Source organism: Cnephaeus nilssonii, assembly GCF_951640355.1.
Source record: "Cnephaeus nilssonii genome assembly, chromosome: 6".
Lineage (NCBI taxonomy): Eukaryota > Metazoa > Chordata > Mammalia > Chiroptera > Vespertilionidae > Cnephaeus > Cnephaeus nilssonii.
This window is the reverse complement of record NC_137077.1, coordinates 22,722,828-22,739,743: the sequence shown is the minus strand read 5'-3', so window position 1 is coordinate 22,739,743 and position 16,916 is coordinate 22,722,828. Positions and strand designations below refer to the sequence as shown.

Sequence of the window (16,916 nt, the reverse complement as noted above, 5' to 3'; positions counted from 1 at the left end):
TCTCTTTAGGAAAAGAAAAAACAGAAATTAATTAAATGACTTTTTTTCTTTTATAGCTGGTCCTTTGGTATCCTGCTTTATGAGATGGTGACTCTAGGTATGTACCTGTATGCAAGTATATTTGAGTGATGGGTGACATATTCTATGAGAAGGGGTTTCTGTTGAATCTCTAAGGTTTGAACTGGGCTGACATGAAATCCTTCTACTCCTTTTAATTTTCTTTTGCTTTCTTTCTCTTTTCCTCAACACTGTACCAATTCCAAGGATATTTTTAAAATCCAAAGGATAAAGGATAATTCCAAGAGTGATCTTGCATAAACACAAAAATTTTGTCTTCAGATTTATAGTTTGTATTCTAGAGGACCCAACGTTCTCTTGCTACTCTCATGCTTTCCCTACCAACAGGGGCACCACCATATCCTGAAGTCCCTCCTATCAGCATTCTACAGCATCTGCAAAGAGGGAAGATCATGAAGAGACCCAGTAGCTGCACACAAACCATGTAAGTGGCTTTTAAGGCCTACTCTTCTCTCATTCCAAATCTTTTTTTGCTCCCTATCAATCATGCCTTTTTAAGAGATCATCCCCAGCTGTCCTTTATGTGCTAATGTACATCCCTATATTAAACTTATACAGTAAAACACATCTGCTCGTATGTCATATATATCATATGTACATATGTATATGTGTGTGTATACATGCGCACACGATGTTGAGGCAACCACTGAGAACTCTGTTAGGAATCCAAATTTGTTTTAGTTCCTTTAGAAGCTTCCAAAATAGGTACGAAGCAGACCAAATACAATGCAAGTACAGTAGTGTTTTACTTGTCTAAATGTCAGTATCAGTCAGACTGCCAGCCTTAGTTCTAATATAGCTGTCATAAAATCCATTGCACAAGAATTATTAATTGGCTCTTATTTAGTATTTAACTTTTAAAAATTACTGACTATCTGTTTTTCCAGCTCTGAGCACATTAGAAGTCAAGCAGTAGAAGGAGGTAGGAGGGAATTTTAAAGACAGGAGAAGGAAGAGCCAATATTGCCAGCAGAATGAGCTAGCTGGTGAACCATGTAGGCGCAAAAAAATGGAAAAAGTAAAAATTACACTCAGTATTTTATGACTAATAAAGTACAAAAAGGGATAGTTATAGAACATACAAAAAGGTTAAATTATTTATAAGAAGGCAGGAGAGAGTATAATATACTAATATACATTTCCATGAAAATTTTTGCTATTTTGTAAAATTTTCAGCACTAAATGGTAAATTCCAAGTAAACATTTACTGTATCAAGCAGATTATACATGTCAACTATCATAACTATAAATATACACAGTATTGTGATACTGGCTGGGTATACTAGAATAAAATTGCTGACAAATATTTCTTGCAGGCTTTCTATGTATAAAGGGCTGTCTTTGATCTGGAGGGAGACACTTAACTGATAAGATTGCTAATCTTGAAGAATTTAACATTGGATGAGGAGATATCTGAAACCAAAAGCTCAGATTCATCTCAGAGTCAAAAAGACATAAGTTCAGTGCTAATCCTGCTACTTTACTATATATTATTTACTTACCTTGAAATAGGTATAATGATAATCCTACCTCAAAGTTATTGTGAGGCTAAAATGAAATAATGCATGCTAAGTTCCACTCCAATGTTTTATATAGTAAGTAAGCTCTTGGTAAATGTTAGCAGTATTATTACAGTGGCATCTTTTACGAAGTCTCATGGTTCAACATTAACACGTGTGGGAAATACAGAGGGCACTTAGGTTCATAAGGTAAAGCTTCAGAGAGGAATTGAGATTTAAAATGATGACCACAGAGAGCATATTCAAGGAGTTGGGCACAGCATGAGCAAAGACAGAGTTGGGTGTTGATAACCACATCTATGGCATAGCGAGACACTGACTTGGCTGGAGGAGAGGGCTTCAGTTAGGCAAGGCCTATGTGGTAGAGAAGCTAGGGGGTAGGATGTCTACTTCATATGGTAGGCAGTGGGAAACCACTGTAGGTTCTTCAGCAGGGATGGGACATGATGAAAGTGTTTGAAAACAGACAGCATTATACATTCTCTAAACTGGATTGAAGAAAAGGTAGATGAAAGGTGGTAAATACTTTATCTAGATTAAGGCAATTTCCTGAAGAAGGTAAATTATAAAGGGGGAAAATGATCTGGATTCATGGAAGAACAAACCCTATTACACTTTCCAAAATTAGGATGAATAATATTATTCCATAACTTCTTATATATTTTTTATAATTTTTTTTAATTTTTCAATTACAGTTGACATACAATATATTAGTTTCAGGTGTACAACATAGTGATTGGACATCTATATAACTTATGAAGTGATCACCTTGATAAGTCTAGTACCCATTTGGAGCCATACATAGTTATTACAATATTATTGACTACCAGTAGCCCTGCGCACGAATCCATGTGCCAGTAGGTTGCTGCCACCCTCCTGTAGCTCCCCCCGCCCTCCCCCATAGCTTGCTGCCCTGCCCCCTCCTGTAGCTCTCTGCCTCCTGCTTGCTTGCTGCCCTGCCCCTTCCTGTAGCTCTCTGCATCTGCTTGTAGTTCGCTGCCCCATCCTCCTGCAGATCTGTGATCTGGTCCTTACACTATCGGTCGTTACTCAATTGGTCATTATGCCTCAGGACGTAACGGATAATTAGCATATTCCTCTCTTATTGTATAGGACTCCCTATGCTGTACCATGACTTCTTATTTTCCTGGTTGTGATATACCTTTTATTGGTAGATAAGTTGTACCAATGGTTTAGAATGCTGCAAGTTAGTAACATTTAAAGATGAGAACACATCTTCTGAAAGAGCTTTTGGCAACAGGATGGGGTTGGGGTGGGGACTGTTCTGTCATAATGATTGTACCCTGAGAAATCTTCAGTCATTCCTATTATTAGAAGGGCCCCATTGAGAAGATGATATTAAGAGATTTAGATTAAAAGCATAAGAGAATGTTAATCTCTGGGAAGAATATAAGAGTCAGGACAATGAGAAGTAGACTAACGAATTTCAGGATTGTTTTTTTAAAATATATTTTATTGATTTTTTTTTTTTTTTTACAGAGAGGAAGAGAGAGGGATAGAGAGTTAGAAACATCGATGAGAGAGAAACATCGACCAGCTGCCTCTTGCACACCCCTGACTGGGGATGTGCCCGCAACCAAGGTACATGCCCTTGACCGGAATCAAACCTGGGACCCTTGAGTCCACAGGCCGACGCTCTATCCACTGAGCCAAACCGGTTTCGGCAGGATTGTTGTTTTTTGTTAATATTTGTTAGGTGAGGAGACATGTTCTTCAGACATTTGCCTTGCCAAGGAAGTCAGTTTCTCTTATTTCTCTTTCAGGTATAGTCTTATGAAGTCCTGTTGGCGCTGGAAAGAGGACAAACGCCCTTCACTTAGAGAATTATGCTCACGCCTAGAAACTGCCGCTCGAACTGCAGATGACAAAGCTGTGTTGCAGGTACCAGAGTTGGTGGTGCCTGAACTGTATGCAGCTGTGGCAGGCATCAGCGTAAAGAGCCTCTCCTACAGCTACAGCGTCCTTTGAAGATCCTGGGCAAGAAACATTTATGGCTGATCATAAACTCTGGGAATTCCTCTAAGAACAGAGGATGCACTTTCCAGTGGGACATAAAGGAAGAAGTGGGACATGGAGCTGGATCTCCCCCTATATTATTTTCCTAGATATGTGAAATGATGCTGGGTGAGACTCTACACACCAGAGTAGAGAAATACAGTTTCATTTATGTTGTCCCATTCCTAAAGAATCAGGGTAGAAGTGGTAGATAATGTCACTGCAAAGAAGGTTTTATAAATCTGAAAAAAAATTTTCTGCGGGGGTCGGGGAGGAGGGATCATGGCACAAATAAGCTGGTACATCCTACCACTGGCTAGTTTCCTCCTGAAACATGCTTTTTATCGAGACTATTATAAGGTCCAGAGAAATTAGAATCAAACGAGGAAATAGAAAGCCCCAAAAGGAATTGATGAGAAAGAAAACTAAAGGTTCTATTTGCTCAGGGATATAGATGTGAACCAAGGTCATCCTTCAAAGAGAAGGTGGAGGGAAGATAGAAAGTTCCACAGTAATGATCCCTTCATGCAGGGCTAGAGGAGAGCCATGAAGGAAAATTTCTGAGTTTCCCCTGGGTACAGGTAAGAGAAAGATGGTCCCCTTTTATATAATGCTGAGGCAAGTGAACCCTGTTTATACTATTTTTACCTAGAAGATGGAGAGGTCATTTGATGATTAAGAACATTCAATACATATTGTTCATCAGGCTAGCTTCCTGGTCCCTATAAGATTAAGGAGACTGAGCCTAGAGTCAGTTAGGAACATGAATAATATACTGTGTGTGTTTAAAAAATATGAAAGGTGGAAACCAAGCAAGAATGCTTAGTAGGCCAGGTCTTTATCAAGGCCTAGCAAAGTATATCCAAGCCAGAAGGATAGTAGTTTCTGATTTTCAATTATCCATTGATACTGTGAAACTTATTCCATTAAATTAATATTTATTGAGTGAAAGTAGGCTCTTCAGATATACAACGGCCAGAATCTCTATAGTAGGAAGGATAAAAGTGAATGGAAGATAGAAAAATTAAATAGATAAATCTACATTGTCTGAAAAAGGATGGAATGGGTATAATACTTATCTCACAGGGTTGTTGTAAGGACTGAAGGAGAATATGTATTTGTATGATATCTGGCATATCATACATGCTCAATAAATGTTAGTTTCCTTTCTTTCCTCTTCCTATTCTAGAATCTTTTATATCTTTTTCTTTTAAAATCTACTGTAGCCAAGAAGAAAACATTGGTCACCAGTCACACTGATGTAGGATATGCCTAAAGACAATGGTACAGTCAATTACCGTATGACTAAAATGTTGAAGTCATCATTTTTGTATGAATTTCTGGATGATGACAGTAATCTCCGACTACTGCAAAATAATGAAAACATCACGATGATAACAATTCAGTTGAACATGTGATCTGTGATTTTAAAGAATTCTCACTCTGGGTACTCTGGAAAGGCCATCTAAGGCTGATGTAGGAAAGATGACTGGCTGTTGAATATTTTGTAGAAGTTAGAATCCTGATGGAGTCATGATGAATCATCTAACTAGATAATGATTCTTGCATATGTAAGAATACCACAATGACTAGTCAGAATTTAAATTAAGTGGCAGTAGAGAGAAGGAAGGTTGAGTGGCTTGGTACTACATAATAAAGTCTTATGGAAACTCATCATTGCTTCTAGGTTCTTCATTTAAGTCAAATTTACACAAGGTTTCTTTAATCATTCTAATATATATAAATATTTTAAATTGAGTGTTAAGGACAACACTGCTAAACATTGTGCTAGGTGATGAATAAATGAAATAGAGCTTTTGATTACAGTCTGAAAAGTAAGATACAAATATATACATATTTGTGTGAGAATTCTTAAATTACACTTTGTGGTAAGTGCTACAAAGAAACATAGGCCCAGCCTGTGTGGCTCAGTTGGTTGAGCATTGGCCCATGCACCAGGAGGTCACCAGTTCCGTTCTGGTCAGGTCACAGGCCTGGATTACCAGCTCAGGTGTGCAGGAGGAAGCCGATTCCCATTGATGTTTCTCTCTCTTCCCCTCTCTGAAATCAATAAAAACATTTTTTTATAAAAGAAACAAATTGGATAGAGGGGAATATAAAATGGGGAGCTCCCTGAAGATACGCCGTTTAAATTGAGACCTTATCTTCCGTCATCTTATTTGATCCTCTCAATGGTTCTATGAGCTTGGCAACGTCGACTGCAGTATAATAATTTGATTTATGAGCAAACAGGCTTCGAGATAGTGACTTAACCGAGGTTAGGTAGAGGGAAGTGTTGGGAATGAATCTCAGGTCTTCTGTCACTCATTTTACTAAATCCCACCTTTTACTAAGTCAAAGGTCATCCATAGACAGGATTACTCTGTGTGTTGGTAAAAGAAGGATGATCAATATTATTTGAAATATAGACTGTAAAAGCTCATCCTGTCTTTCCCCATCCTTCAAAACCCATCCCACACGGGAGCATTCCGCACTTCCCCAAGGCAATTCTATCTGGTGGGAAACGAGGGATAACGCATTTGATCTAAGTCACTGCCACGACTCCGCAGGCCACTGAAGACGAACCCTCACTGAAGGAAGGAAGTTTACTATTAAAAGGAACTGTTTTCATCCTATGTGCTTCCAGGATTTCAGACCTTTTGTTTGATGGATTCTTTGTCTCTATTATTTATAGGCTTCAAGTTGCCCGATCACTCGCACTGTCCAAAGGGAGAGCCCCGTTTTAGGTAGAAATCCAGCAGGAGAAAGAGTCGTATCCAGGTCTTACTTTCCGATTTCGGGCTTCAGCTTTACTCCTCCCACCAGTTAACGGGGATCCAGGCCCCGCCCAACTCACAGCCTGCCCCGGGACCCGAAAAGGAAATGCGACTTGCGAACCTTTGTTCCAGGCCCAGAACAAACGCGGCCCTATGTCCACCCTTCTGCGCTTTGGCCGGTATCATGTGATTCACGTAATTCTGAAAATAACATGCTTCTGCCCACACGACAGCGAAGCTGAGCTACCCGCTCCGGTGCGGCCGGGTCTCTCCCGCGACAGGCAGGCAGCCCGGACCGGGGAGGCCGGCGTGGCGCGCCCGCAGTGACGCGCTGTCCAGGGCGCTGACGTCACTGCCAGGCGCCCGGTGGCACGTTGGCCGAGCCTTCGGCGGGCTCTCTGGGGGAGGAAACATGGCTTTGGCCAGCGATTTCTATCTGCGCTACTATGTAGGGCACAAGGGCAAGTTTGGACACGAGTTTCTGGAGTTCGAGTTTCGGCCGGACGGTGAGCGGAGGAGCGGCCGCCCCCGCGGCCACCAGGCGCGGCGCTGGGCCCGGGAAGCGGTGCGGGGAGCCCGCGGGAGGCGGGGCGGGGCGGGGCGGGGCGGGGGTGCGAGCGAGCTGGCGACGGGGGACCCCCGTATAAGTAGGAGCTGGAGACTGCAAGAGGCATCCATTGGTTTTGTGACTAAAAGAGAATCAGTCGGTGTAAATTCACCCGGAAAGGCTCATCCTGGCTGATGCGAACTAACATTGAACCTGCGGTAATTAGCATCCTGGAGTCAGCTCACCGGAAAGGGCCTTAAAGGGCATCCGGTGTGTCCACCTAACGCTTGAACATTTTTAAGAACATCCCTGACAGGCGGTGGCCCGATGGGTGCTTCAGATCCTCCGGTGGCTGATCTTTGGACTACCCATTCATTCATTCATTCATTCATTCTTTCATTGTATTCATTCTGGCGCCATATGTGCGTGTCTAGGAAAAAACGAATGAGACCCCCCGATTTTTAACAATTTGCCCCGCGTCCCGCGGCGTTTTAAAAAAGTCCCGATTTTTGGAAAGAATGCACGACAAGCTAGGGAATGGCGGGAGAACGGGAAGGGAATAATACGGTTTTCGGCGGCCATGTGGCTATCTAGCCAGGATATGAGTTTGATATTATTTTCGTTAATTTTATCATGTTAAACTTTAATAATAACAAATAATTGTTGAGAACTGATTATCGAGAACTGCTTATCAAAGTTCGCATTGTTGATCAGTTGTTAGAATTCGACCACCATTGTTTGGACTTAATGAACAATGGCATTTTTTGGGGATTGGCAACGACGAAAACATTTTGTAACTGTCTCTCAGACGATACGCATCGTACTGTGTGCTAGTAAGCTAGTTAAACAAGCGATGTCATTACAAATCAGCTATTCAGATAACTTAGGTAAGTAATTTATTTCATAAATACATAAATTTTCTTGAATTTAGCAGACAGTACTCGTATTATTTATATTTTATAGTGGCGGCAGAAAGTCTAGCACCGGCCTTGAAAGTGACACTTACGACTTACGTTACGGCAAATTCATGACCTTTTAAACAACGACAGCAATCTACTAAAAAAAATTCACTCAAATGAGAAATATGCCAAAGAATAAAATAATACTATACATAATTTTTTATTTATTATATTTGTAAATTGTACTTATGTTGAAATTTCAAAAAATATATTACAATACTATTTTTGCGTTCTATGAAAATTTATGTTGCTCCATATAGACCAAATTTTTAATCAAGAATCCACCCCCCCCAACCCCCCTCCCCCCATCAATGGGTGTCCCGCTTTACCAATGTTAAAATCTGGTCACCTTAACATAGGATGCATTAAGAGTACAAAAAAGGGGAGTGGTTAGTTCTACCAGGAGGAGTAAGGAAAGCTTCCTAGAGAAGGTGACAGTTGAAATGACTCTTGAAATAGATATTTTTCTTAGTTTCTGCGGGTGGGGTGGGGGGAGGGGGGAAGGGAGGGGAGGGAGGCAGGGTAGCATGAGCAAAGGGCGAGGTAAAACTGCCTGCTGCCCGTAAGGTATGCAGCACTTTTTACCTTTTGCCATCTCTGATTCTTTTTAGAGAGTGTTATTGTATATTGAACGAGAGTGTTATTGTATATGGAACCCTTCTTGCAACAAGGACAGTCCAGCTGCATAGACGTTTCTTTTTTGAATGCCTATTATGTGTTGGGTGACATGTAAATACAAAAATCAAGGGTACAGTAATGAATAAGACTCTTTAATTTCCCACGAGGAATTATGTCATGGTGGGTGACACAGACATGACTGACCATAAATCAGTATGGATATGAAGTACTGTGCTCATGTTTTGGACAAAGTTCTGTGAGCATATGAAAGGCAAATTAGGAAAGGGGAAATCAGGCATTTTAGGCAGAACTCATGGTTAAGGACAAACCTGCAATTACATAGAAACGGTAATCACCTCATTCTCCCTTTGTTTCTTCTACATTTAGCCAAGGAGCCAATTTATATGAATTCTCTGTCCTTTTTTGTTATGTGATACTGTTTTCAGTGCCTTTGTCTATGAGTAGTTTTCAGCTTGTCCATATCACTTTTAGCCAGTCACATAAATTGAGTAGTCTAATATTATTAGGGAAATTTCATGCTAGAATAGTGGTTCTCATTTATCTACCACCACAACATTCTCACACTTTCATCAAAAATAAGTGAGTCACAAACCAGTGATTCCTAAGGGGCTTACCTCATTAGGTTTACCTATCATTTTATTTTAATTTTACCTATCACTGTATTTAATTTTTATTTATTTATTAAATATATTTTTATTGATTTCAGAGAGGAAGAGAGATAGAAACATCAATGATGAGAGAATCATCAATTGGCTGCCTCCTGCACTGCCCCCTACTGGGGATCAGCCGAACTTGGGCATGTGCCCTGACTGGGTTATCCAACCATGACCTAGAGACTCTCCATTCCAATAATTACAGGCTGTTGTTGTTCCTTGTGATTAAGCCCCTGTCCACGCAGCACCTGCCGGGCTTTGCCTTTCATTTTAAAGGATCAGGACCACATTACATGTTTACCTGGGCAACTGACTAGCCATGAGGAGAAGCATGCATCAGGGAGTACAAGTCATGATGGATTAAAATTAAATACAGATCAGTTAACAAACTGGCCAACTTTTATCTAGGAGCAGCACATAGTTTGTGTGCTTCCTAATCACAATTCTAAAATATTAACGTTGTCATTATACGTACATTAATTTGAAGGAAAATGATTAAAAGAACATTTTGGAGTAATGGGAAAGCATGAGTATTGGAAAAAGGTAGAGCTAGATCTGAATCTTGTGTGGCCCTAAGCAAGTTACTCAACTGGGAGTATGTGGGAGAATAAAACCTACCTTTTAAGGTTGTTTTACCGATCAGGTTAAATGCTCTGGGCTAATCAGCACCAATACAGACATAAAAATAAACTTTAAAAGAAATGTTTGTTTCTTTGTCTATGTCTAGATCAAGACATAGCGTAAGAAAATGGGCCCTAAAAATGGCCTTCCCATTATATTGAAAGCATCAAATATTTAAAAATTATATTGAATATTAAAAAAATTATATTGAGTATTTAAAAATTATATCAAAGGCATGGAATATTTAAAAAAGTGACTAGCTTCAACTGCAGCCAACTTACCAGCAATTTTTGAATGTCTACATTCTAGCATTGGTCATATGCTAGGATGGAAGAAATATTAATATAAGTAGTAGTATAAAATGGTGTTTATTTTCAAAATTGCTTACAGTGTCATCTTTATTTTTTTTTTAGCAGTTTTTGCTGTTATAGATTGAATTTTTTTCCACTCCCCACAGGAAAGCTTAGATATGCCAACAATAGCAATTACAAAAATGATGTCATGATCAGAAAAGAGGTACGTTCTTTTGGAATGTCTAAGTTGATACAGTTAGCCATTTTCCTTGTGTCTGTTGAATTTGCAGAAGTATATATAAGGCTGTATTGTAAAGAAGAAGCCAATTTATATGTTGAAAGGGAATTCTGCTTAAATTAGATATAATTGTAGCATCTGTAACAATAAAAGAAGCAATCTGAATATATTAAACTGTATTCCTACATTTGAGCATATCATTTCATTGATTTTATAATTTGTCTTTTTACTCACTATTTAAAATGATAATCATGATTTAAGCACACTAAGAATTTTAAATGCAAGGCTTTAAAGTTAGGGATAAGAAAAAGTTCAAATCACTATGATGTGTACTTTGTCTCTGTTCAATTCAGATTTTTTGTTGTTATCATTAATCACTTGGAGAGATTTGAGTCCCATGTTACCAAGGCAGAATACAGGTTTTAAAAAGGGGCTAAGTGATGTGACGAGTGAAAAGAAAGGGCAAGAGAGTGAAGAAAAATAAGCATGAATGATTCCATCTGATGTTATACTTTGGAATCAGAATTAAATTTTTCTTTGATATTCTCTTTTAATATTTAGGGTTTGTAACTCCATTTTATCATTTCCTTCTGAGTCGTGGGAAGAAATAGAGAGGCATCATGAAATTTTGTTACAACTTATTTTCAGGCTTATGTACACAAGAGTGTAATGGAAGAACTGAAGAGAATTATTGATGACAGCGAAATTACAAAAGAAGATGATGCTTTGTGGCCTCCCCCTGACAGGGTTGGCCGACAGGTTTGTATTTAGTGATTCTTTAAATGCATAAATATTAAAACTGATACTATCATTGTTATGTTTCTCCTTATTTATTTATAATAGACACTCATTGATTCCTTAGTTTTTTATTTATTAGATACCTGGTAAATTTTCTTTTTCTTTTCCTCATTTCCTGTGCTACCTCCTAGCAGTAAAGGGGTTGATATATAGCTCTAAATTTAGACATCTTTCTGAACAGTCTTCTGTAGCCACCCCGGTAAGGTTAGGATGTTTTCACACTGTTGTGAGTACTTTCTATTACATGTTAATTACTTTTTAGGAATAAGTATAGGTATCTGTTAAATTTGAGACTTAAGATTTTCACTGACTTAGTAAAATTTACTTTATAACTTTGAAAACTCTTATTTGCATCTCTTGCCCCAGAGAGGGATTTGATTGGTTTGTTTAAGTTGACCGCTGCCTTTGCCTCTCATACTCTCTTCAGAGTAACTGATGTATCTCAGAGGCCTTCTGAAGAGTTCTGAAGGCTGATTTCACTCAGTAGAAAGACAGTTTGATTCCTGAATTGGGCTTTTCAACTCTTGGATAAAAGAAATATGAACCTTGGAGGAAGAAACATTTAATTACACTTGTTTGTAACACCTTCGACTAGAAGAAAATGTGGAGAAATCTTAACAGATATTGACCCTCTGTAGCAGTAATTTAACTCTTCTATTTAAAGAAACATTATTTAGGAAGCAAGCATAATAGTTAATAGTATTTATGCACTGAAAACACTTTTAAAAAGTAAATTTAGATCTGTTTGTTTATGCATATGTGCATATGTACAAAAAACAGACAATAAGTAGTAAACTGTTTATCTCCTTTAAACTCAGGGAGAATCTAGTTTATCTACCCACTTGAGGATGTGGTCTTGTGTTTTGGTTATTGGGGAGGATTAATCATGCTTCAGAAATTGTCTGTTGGTCTTTAAGTCAAAGATTTTATGATTGTTTGAGAATCTTAGTTAATTCTCCATTTTGTGTGTGCTATAAATGGCATAATCAGGTCTTCTGATCAGTCTTCAGTGGCATCTGTTTTTAACTTGAAAAATGACCACAGCCGAAGCCGGTTTAGCTCAGTGGATAGAGCGTCAGTCTGTGGACTGAAAGGTCCCAGGTTCGATTCCGGTCAAGGGCATGTACCTTGGTTGCGGGCACATCCCAGTAGGGGGTGTGCAGGAGGCAGCTGGTAGATGTTTCTCTCTCATCGATGTTTCTAGCTCTCTATCCCTCTCCCTTCCTCTCTGTAAAAAATCAATAAAATATATTTAAAAAAAGAAAAAAAAGAAAAATGACCACAGATACAGCCTCTTAATTGTTGGTTTTAGGTTTATAGATAAAATATAGAGAAAAATTTATATAATAATTATGGCACACTGGGAACATCTACATTATGTTATGTTTAATTTAATAGTTTTTAATTTTAATGTTTTGTGAAGTCAAAGAATATCAATCTTTCAGTCTTACAGTCCAGGATTCAAATATCAGTTCATAAACAAGTTTTTTCCTATGTTTTCTGAGTCTTGGATTTCATGGTTGTAAAAGTAGTCTAATAAAGCCTACTTGATAAGTGTATTTTAGGGATTACAGATAATATTTGTACTAAAGTAGTACTATTATTAATATTATGCATTTTATTTTTAGAGCCTGGTAAAAAGGTAAATGTGTTTTTATTATATTATAAATAAGCGTACAACCGTATATTATTTTTACAACATTGTGCTTCAAAATGATGCCTTTAGTGTTTACTTGATATAATAAGAAATAATTATGTGTCACTCTTAAGTATGTCATTCATTTTTTAGTATATTTATTAGATCTCTGGAGAGTAATTTTGGTTAAGTCATAATACTGGGGGACTCTTGTGCAGATGTTGAAGTTTTTATTATTTTATTTTATAGACACAGTTTATGTCTAACAGATTATGCCCCACCCTCCCCCTTCTCTATTATTGTTAGAAAACCTGCAGTTAAAATTGGGACCCCCATGGTATCAAGAATATAGATATCTCTAGGATGGATTTTTATATTATATTTCTTTATTTTCTTTAGGAGCTTGAAATTGTAATTGGAGATGAGCACATTTCTTTTACTACATCAAAAATAGGTTCTCTTATTGATGTAAATCAGTCAAAGTAAGTATGATAAAGCATTTTCACTAATTGATAAAATTTATTAGAGAGGTTCATTTTAGAACTATAGTGAGTTTGCTAAGATTATTTCATTGGCACTCTGTTTATTATACAGATGTAATTCTGATTTTTATGTCATTAAAGACTTGCTGTCAAAGAAGATAACAGTGTATTTATTGATTTACAAAAAGAAAATCTTAATGTGATAACTATGCATAATAATGCCCTACTTTTAAAAAAAATCGGGACACTCACAAAATTTAAAAGAAATTCTTATTGGATATCAGCCTCCTTAGCTCCACATCACATCATTCTCCTCCTTGGATTTAATCTTCAGATGAATAAAATAAAAAAAATCCAGTATAGTTTAATGGCATTAGCTATGTATGTCTTCCCAAGTTGTGTTTCCCTGTCTGTCTTTGCCTGAAAAATCCCTCTGCCTCCACTTCTTTCTTTCCACTCTTTACCTTTATTTTATTTTTTTCACTCTTTACCTTTAAAATATCCTCCTGGTGTCCTTTTTTTCCTATCACTCTAAATTGTAATAATTTATTTGTTTGCTTTACTGGTTTGTATGTAAACTCCATGAGAACCTTGTGTATCTCCAAAATTAGCACAGTGCCTGGCACATAATAGAGGCTTTATGAATATTTATTAGAGGAGAGAGGAATGAATGCCTAATAACTATCTGGTATAAAAGGCTATGTTCATAAAGACTGACCAGATACTTTTAAACTATCAAATTTATTTTCCCATAGTTGGTGAGGATGTGGCATTCATACCCTACTGGGATTATAGATTGGTTCATGTTTTTTTAGAAAGCAGTTTAATAATTTGCTACAAAAGCCATCAATATTTTGTTAAATTTTCACCCATTTTCATTGTAGTAATTTCATTTCTGAGTGTCTATTCTGCGAAAATATCCTCAAACTAGAGGCCCGGTCCACAAAATTCGTTCAATCAGCCCGGTGCACAAAATTCGTTCAATCAGCCCGGTGCACAAAATTCGTTCAATCGGGGCGGGGGTGGCGGTCCCTCAGCCTTGCCTGCACACTCTCATAGTCTGGGACCCCTCAGGGGATGTCTGACTGCCGGCTTAGGCCTGATCCCCATGGGCCCGGGGCTCTTGCAGTCTGGGACCCCTCACCCCTTACTGCCTGCCTGCAGCTGAGTGCACTGACCACCAGGGGGAAGCTCCTGTGTTGAGCATCTGCGCCCTGGTGGTCAGTGCGTGCCATAGCGACCAGTTGTTCTGCTGTTCAGTCGATTTGCATATTAGGGTTTTATATAGGATAATGAAAAAGCTTTATTATTTATAAAGATGGTGCCCTGGCTGGTTTGGCTCAGTGGATAGAGCATTGGCCTGTGGACTGAAGGGTCCCGGGTTCAATTCCAGTCAAGGGCACATGCCTGGGTTGTGGGCTCAATCCCCATTAGGGGGTGTGCAGGAGGCAGCCAATCAATGATTCTCTCTCATCATTGATGTTTCTTTCTCTCCCTCTCCCTTCCTCTCTGAAATCAATAAAAATATATATAAAATAAAATAAGGTCATTAAACCCTTATTTATAATTGGAAAAATGTCCAAATGTCTAATGAGATAATTGTTAAATTGATTAAAAATTATTTGTGAGTTTTTTTTAATGTAATGGGAAAAGTAATGTTAAAAAGGGCACAGGGAATAATTTGCCCTAGCTGGTTTGGGTCAGTGGGTAGAGCTTCGGCCTGTGGACTGAGGGTACAGGGTTTGATTCTGATCGAGGACATGTACCTTGGTTGCAGGCTTAATCCCTGGCCGTGGTTAGGCACATGCAGGAGTGTCTCTCTCACATCCATGTTTCTCTATCTCTCGCCATCCTTCCACTCTAAAAATCAATGGAAAAACATCCTCAGGTGAGGATTAACAATAAAAAAGGGCACAAGGATTATTTTAATTATTAAAGAAAATAGAGAAGCACCAAAATGTTTATAGTTACTCTGTGAAAAGTGACATTATATAGTATTATGAATATTATTTTTTTCCATCTTTATAATTTTATCTGCTTTATACATTTTTGTGATGCATTGCTATTATAAGAAAATAAACACTTTAAATATGAAATGAATACTGATGAGGAAAACTTTTATTTTTTCTCTTACAGAAAAGATAGAGATGCATTCCTTTAATTTGTTTTAGATTTTTGTTTTGTTTTAGGAATTAATTTATAGAATTATGTTGTTGCATTTTAGGAACAAAAAAGTAACTTTTATCTTTTTCAATTTTAGGGATCCTGAAGGCCTTCGAGTATTTTACTATTTGGTACAGGACCTGAAATGTTTAGTTTTTAGTCTTATTGGATTACATTTTAAGATTAAACCCATCTGAATTATGTTTTTGAAGCTATTTTTATATTTAATTAAGGGATGAATAAGGGAGGGTTTATTTGTCATTTATAATATTGGGATTTTTATGAATGTGAAGCAAACATATTTTTTTGTATGCAAACTGAAAATAAGAAAATACATAAACAGTATTTTTACTTGTGTCCAAGAGAGTTGGACAGTCCCCACACACATTGAATTCTGTAAATAAAAGCCACCTTTTGTTGAAATTTTGCTTCAATAAAACTTAACAAACCTGTATGGAGAGTGATTTTTTTCAGGAGACTATGTCTATTGCCATTTAAAGATAATAAAAAATTGTTGTAGGAGTTACATATATTGGCAGAAAGTAGGAATATGTATCCAGAATAAAGGGATCAGACACATTACAGGCAAAAAATTAAAAAAAAAAAAAGAATAAAGGCAATTGTAGATCTTCCCTTATTTCTTTCATACTTGATGGGATTTAAGGTTTTGGTAATTATAGAGATTGTTCACAGAAGGCTCTGGGTTTTTTTTTTTTTTTTTTTTTTTTACCTTTATCACAGATTCTTAGGGATTATTCACATGTAAATGTTTTTAGTATAAGCAGTGATTTCCTCAAGGTAAAGTCAGTATCCTAAGTTAGGCACATCTTTTATTATGCCCTTATTCCTTATTTCACAAATATATATTTTGTGTCTCTGTTGGAACTAAATGAGTTCTTAGCTTAAAAAATTATTAAAAATTTAGGCTTAAATGTGTACCTATATATTTATATTTTAACTCCCAATGAGCACAGGTCCCACTCATATTTCCCAGTTCCCTTCAGCCTTTGCCTGATAGACTTGACCTTTCATTTCTTCTCCTGTCAGTAACCATGCCCTAGTATTCTGTTATTCTTTAAAAATGTGTAGTCCTGTTAGTAAGAACCACCTGCCCCAGGGACCAGTCGGGCCTGACCTTAAGGTGAAGAATTAGTCTCAGCAGTCTTGCTGGGACTCCTGAGCAGCTAGACGAGAGCAACTCTGTCCAGTAAACTTTGAGATTATACAAATGTTCTGTGATGTGCAGTCTACTAATGGCCATTAGCTACTACGTGTGGCTACTGAGTATTTGAGATTTGTCTAGTGTAACTGAGTTTATAGTCCTATTTAATTAGAAGACATTTTTTCCAACATTGTGTTATGAAAAATTTCAGACATAGAATTATAAAATGAACATCCATATGCCAATCTAGATTCTATAATTGAATTTTTAAAACTAGCAAGTCTTACAATAAATCATATCCTGTTGCTGATTTTTCACTTAAGGATAGAATAAC

General features: G+C 37.6%; 2 protein-coding genes across 8 annotated transcripts in view; both read left to right on the top strand.

The window, feature by feature from the left end:
- STYK1 (serine/threonine/tyrosine kinase 1) overlaps positions 1-5,234 on the top strand; it is a 45,161-nt gene extending 39,927 nt beyond the window's left edge. For all 5 annotated transcript variants that reach the window (XM_079773525.1, XM_079773524.1, XM_079773521.1 and 2 more), the window contains 3 exons: positions 57-97; positions 406-502; positions 3,383-5,234. In XM_079773525.1, coding sequence (XP_079629651.1) covers positions 57-97; positions 406-502; positions 3,383-3,587 — 343 coding nt within the window. In that variant the 3' untranslated portion in view covers positions 3,588-5,234. The remainder of the gene's footprint in view (positions 1-56; positions 98-405; positions 503-3,382) is intronic.
- A 1,462-nt stretch (positions 5,235-6,696) lies between these two features.
- MAGOHB (mago homolog B, exon junction complex subunit) lies at positions 6,697-15,890 on the top strand. 3 transcript variants are annotated; one of them, XM_079775585.1, is made up of 5 exons: positions 6,697-6,897; positions 10,268-10,326; positions 10,990-11,100; positions 13,175-13,257; positions 15,518-15,890. In XM_079775585.1, the coding sequence occupies exons 1-5, from the start codon at positions 6,804-6,806 to the stop codon at positions 15,615-15,617; spliced, it is 447 nt and encodes a 148-aa protein (XP_079631711.1). In that variant the 5' UTR covers positions 6,697-6,803; the 3' UTR covers positions 15,618-15,890. The 3 variants fall into 3 exon arrangements, with proteins under 3 accessions (XP_079631711.1, XP_079631712.1, XP_079631710.1); XM_079775586.1 differs by having other exon boundaries at positions 6,766-6,897; positions 10,224-10,326; XM_079775584.1 differs by lacking the exon at positions 6,697-6,897 and adding an exon at positions 7,004-7,825.
- Positions 15,891-16,916: the final 1,026 nt, after the last annotated feature.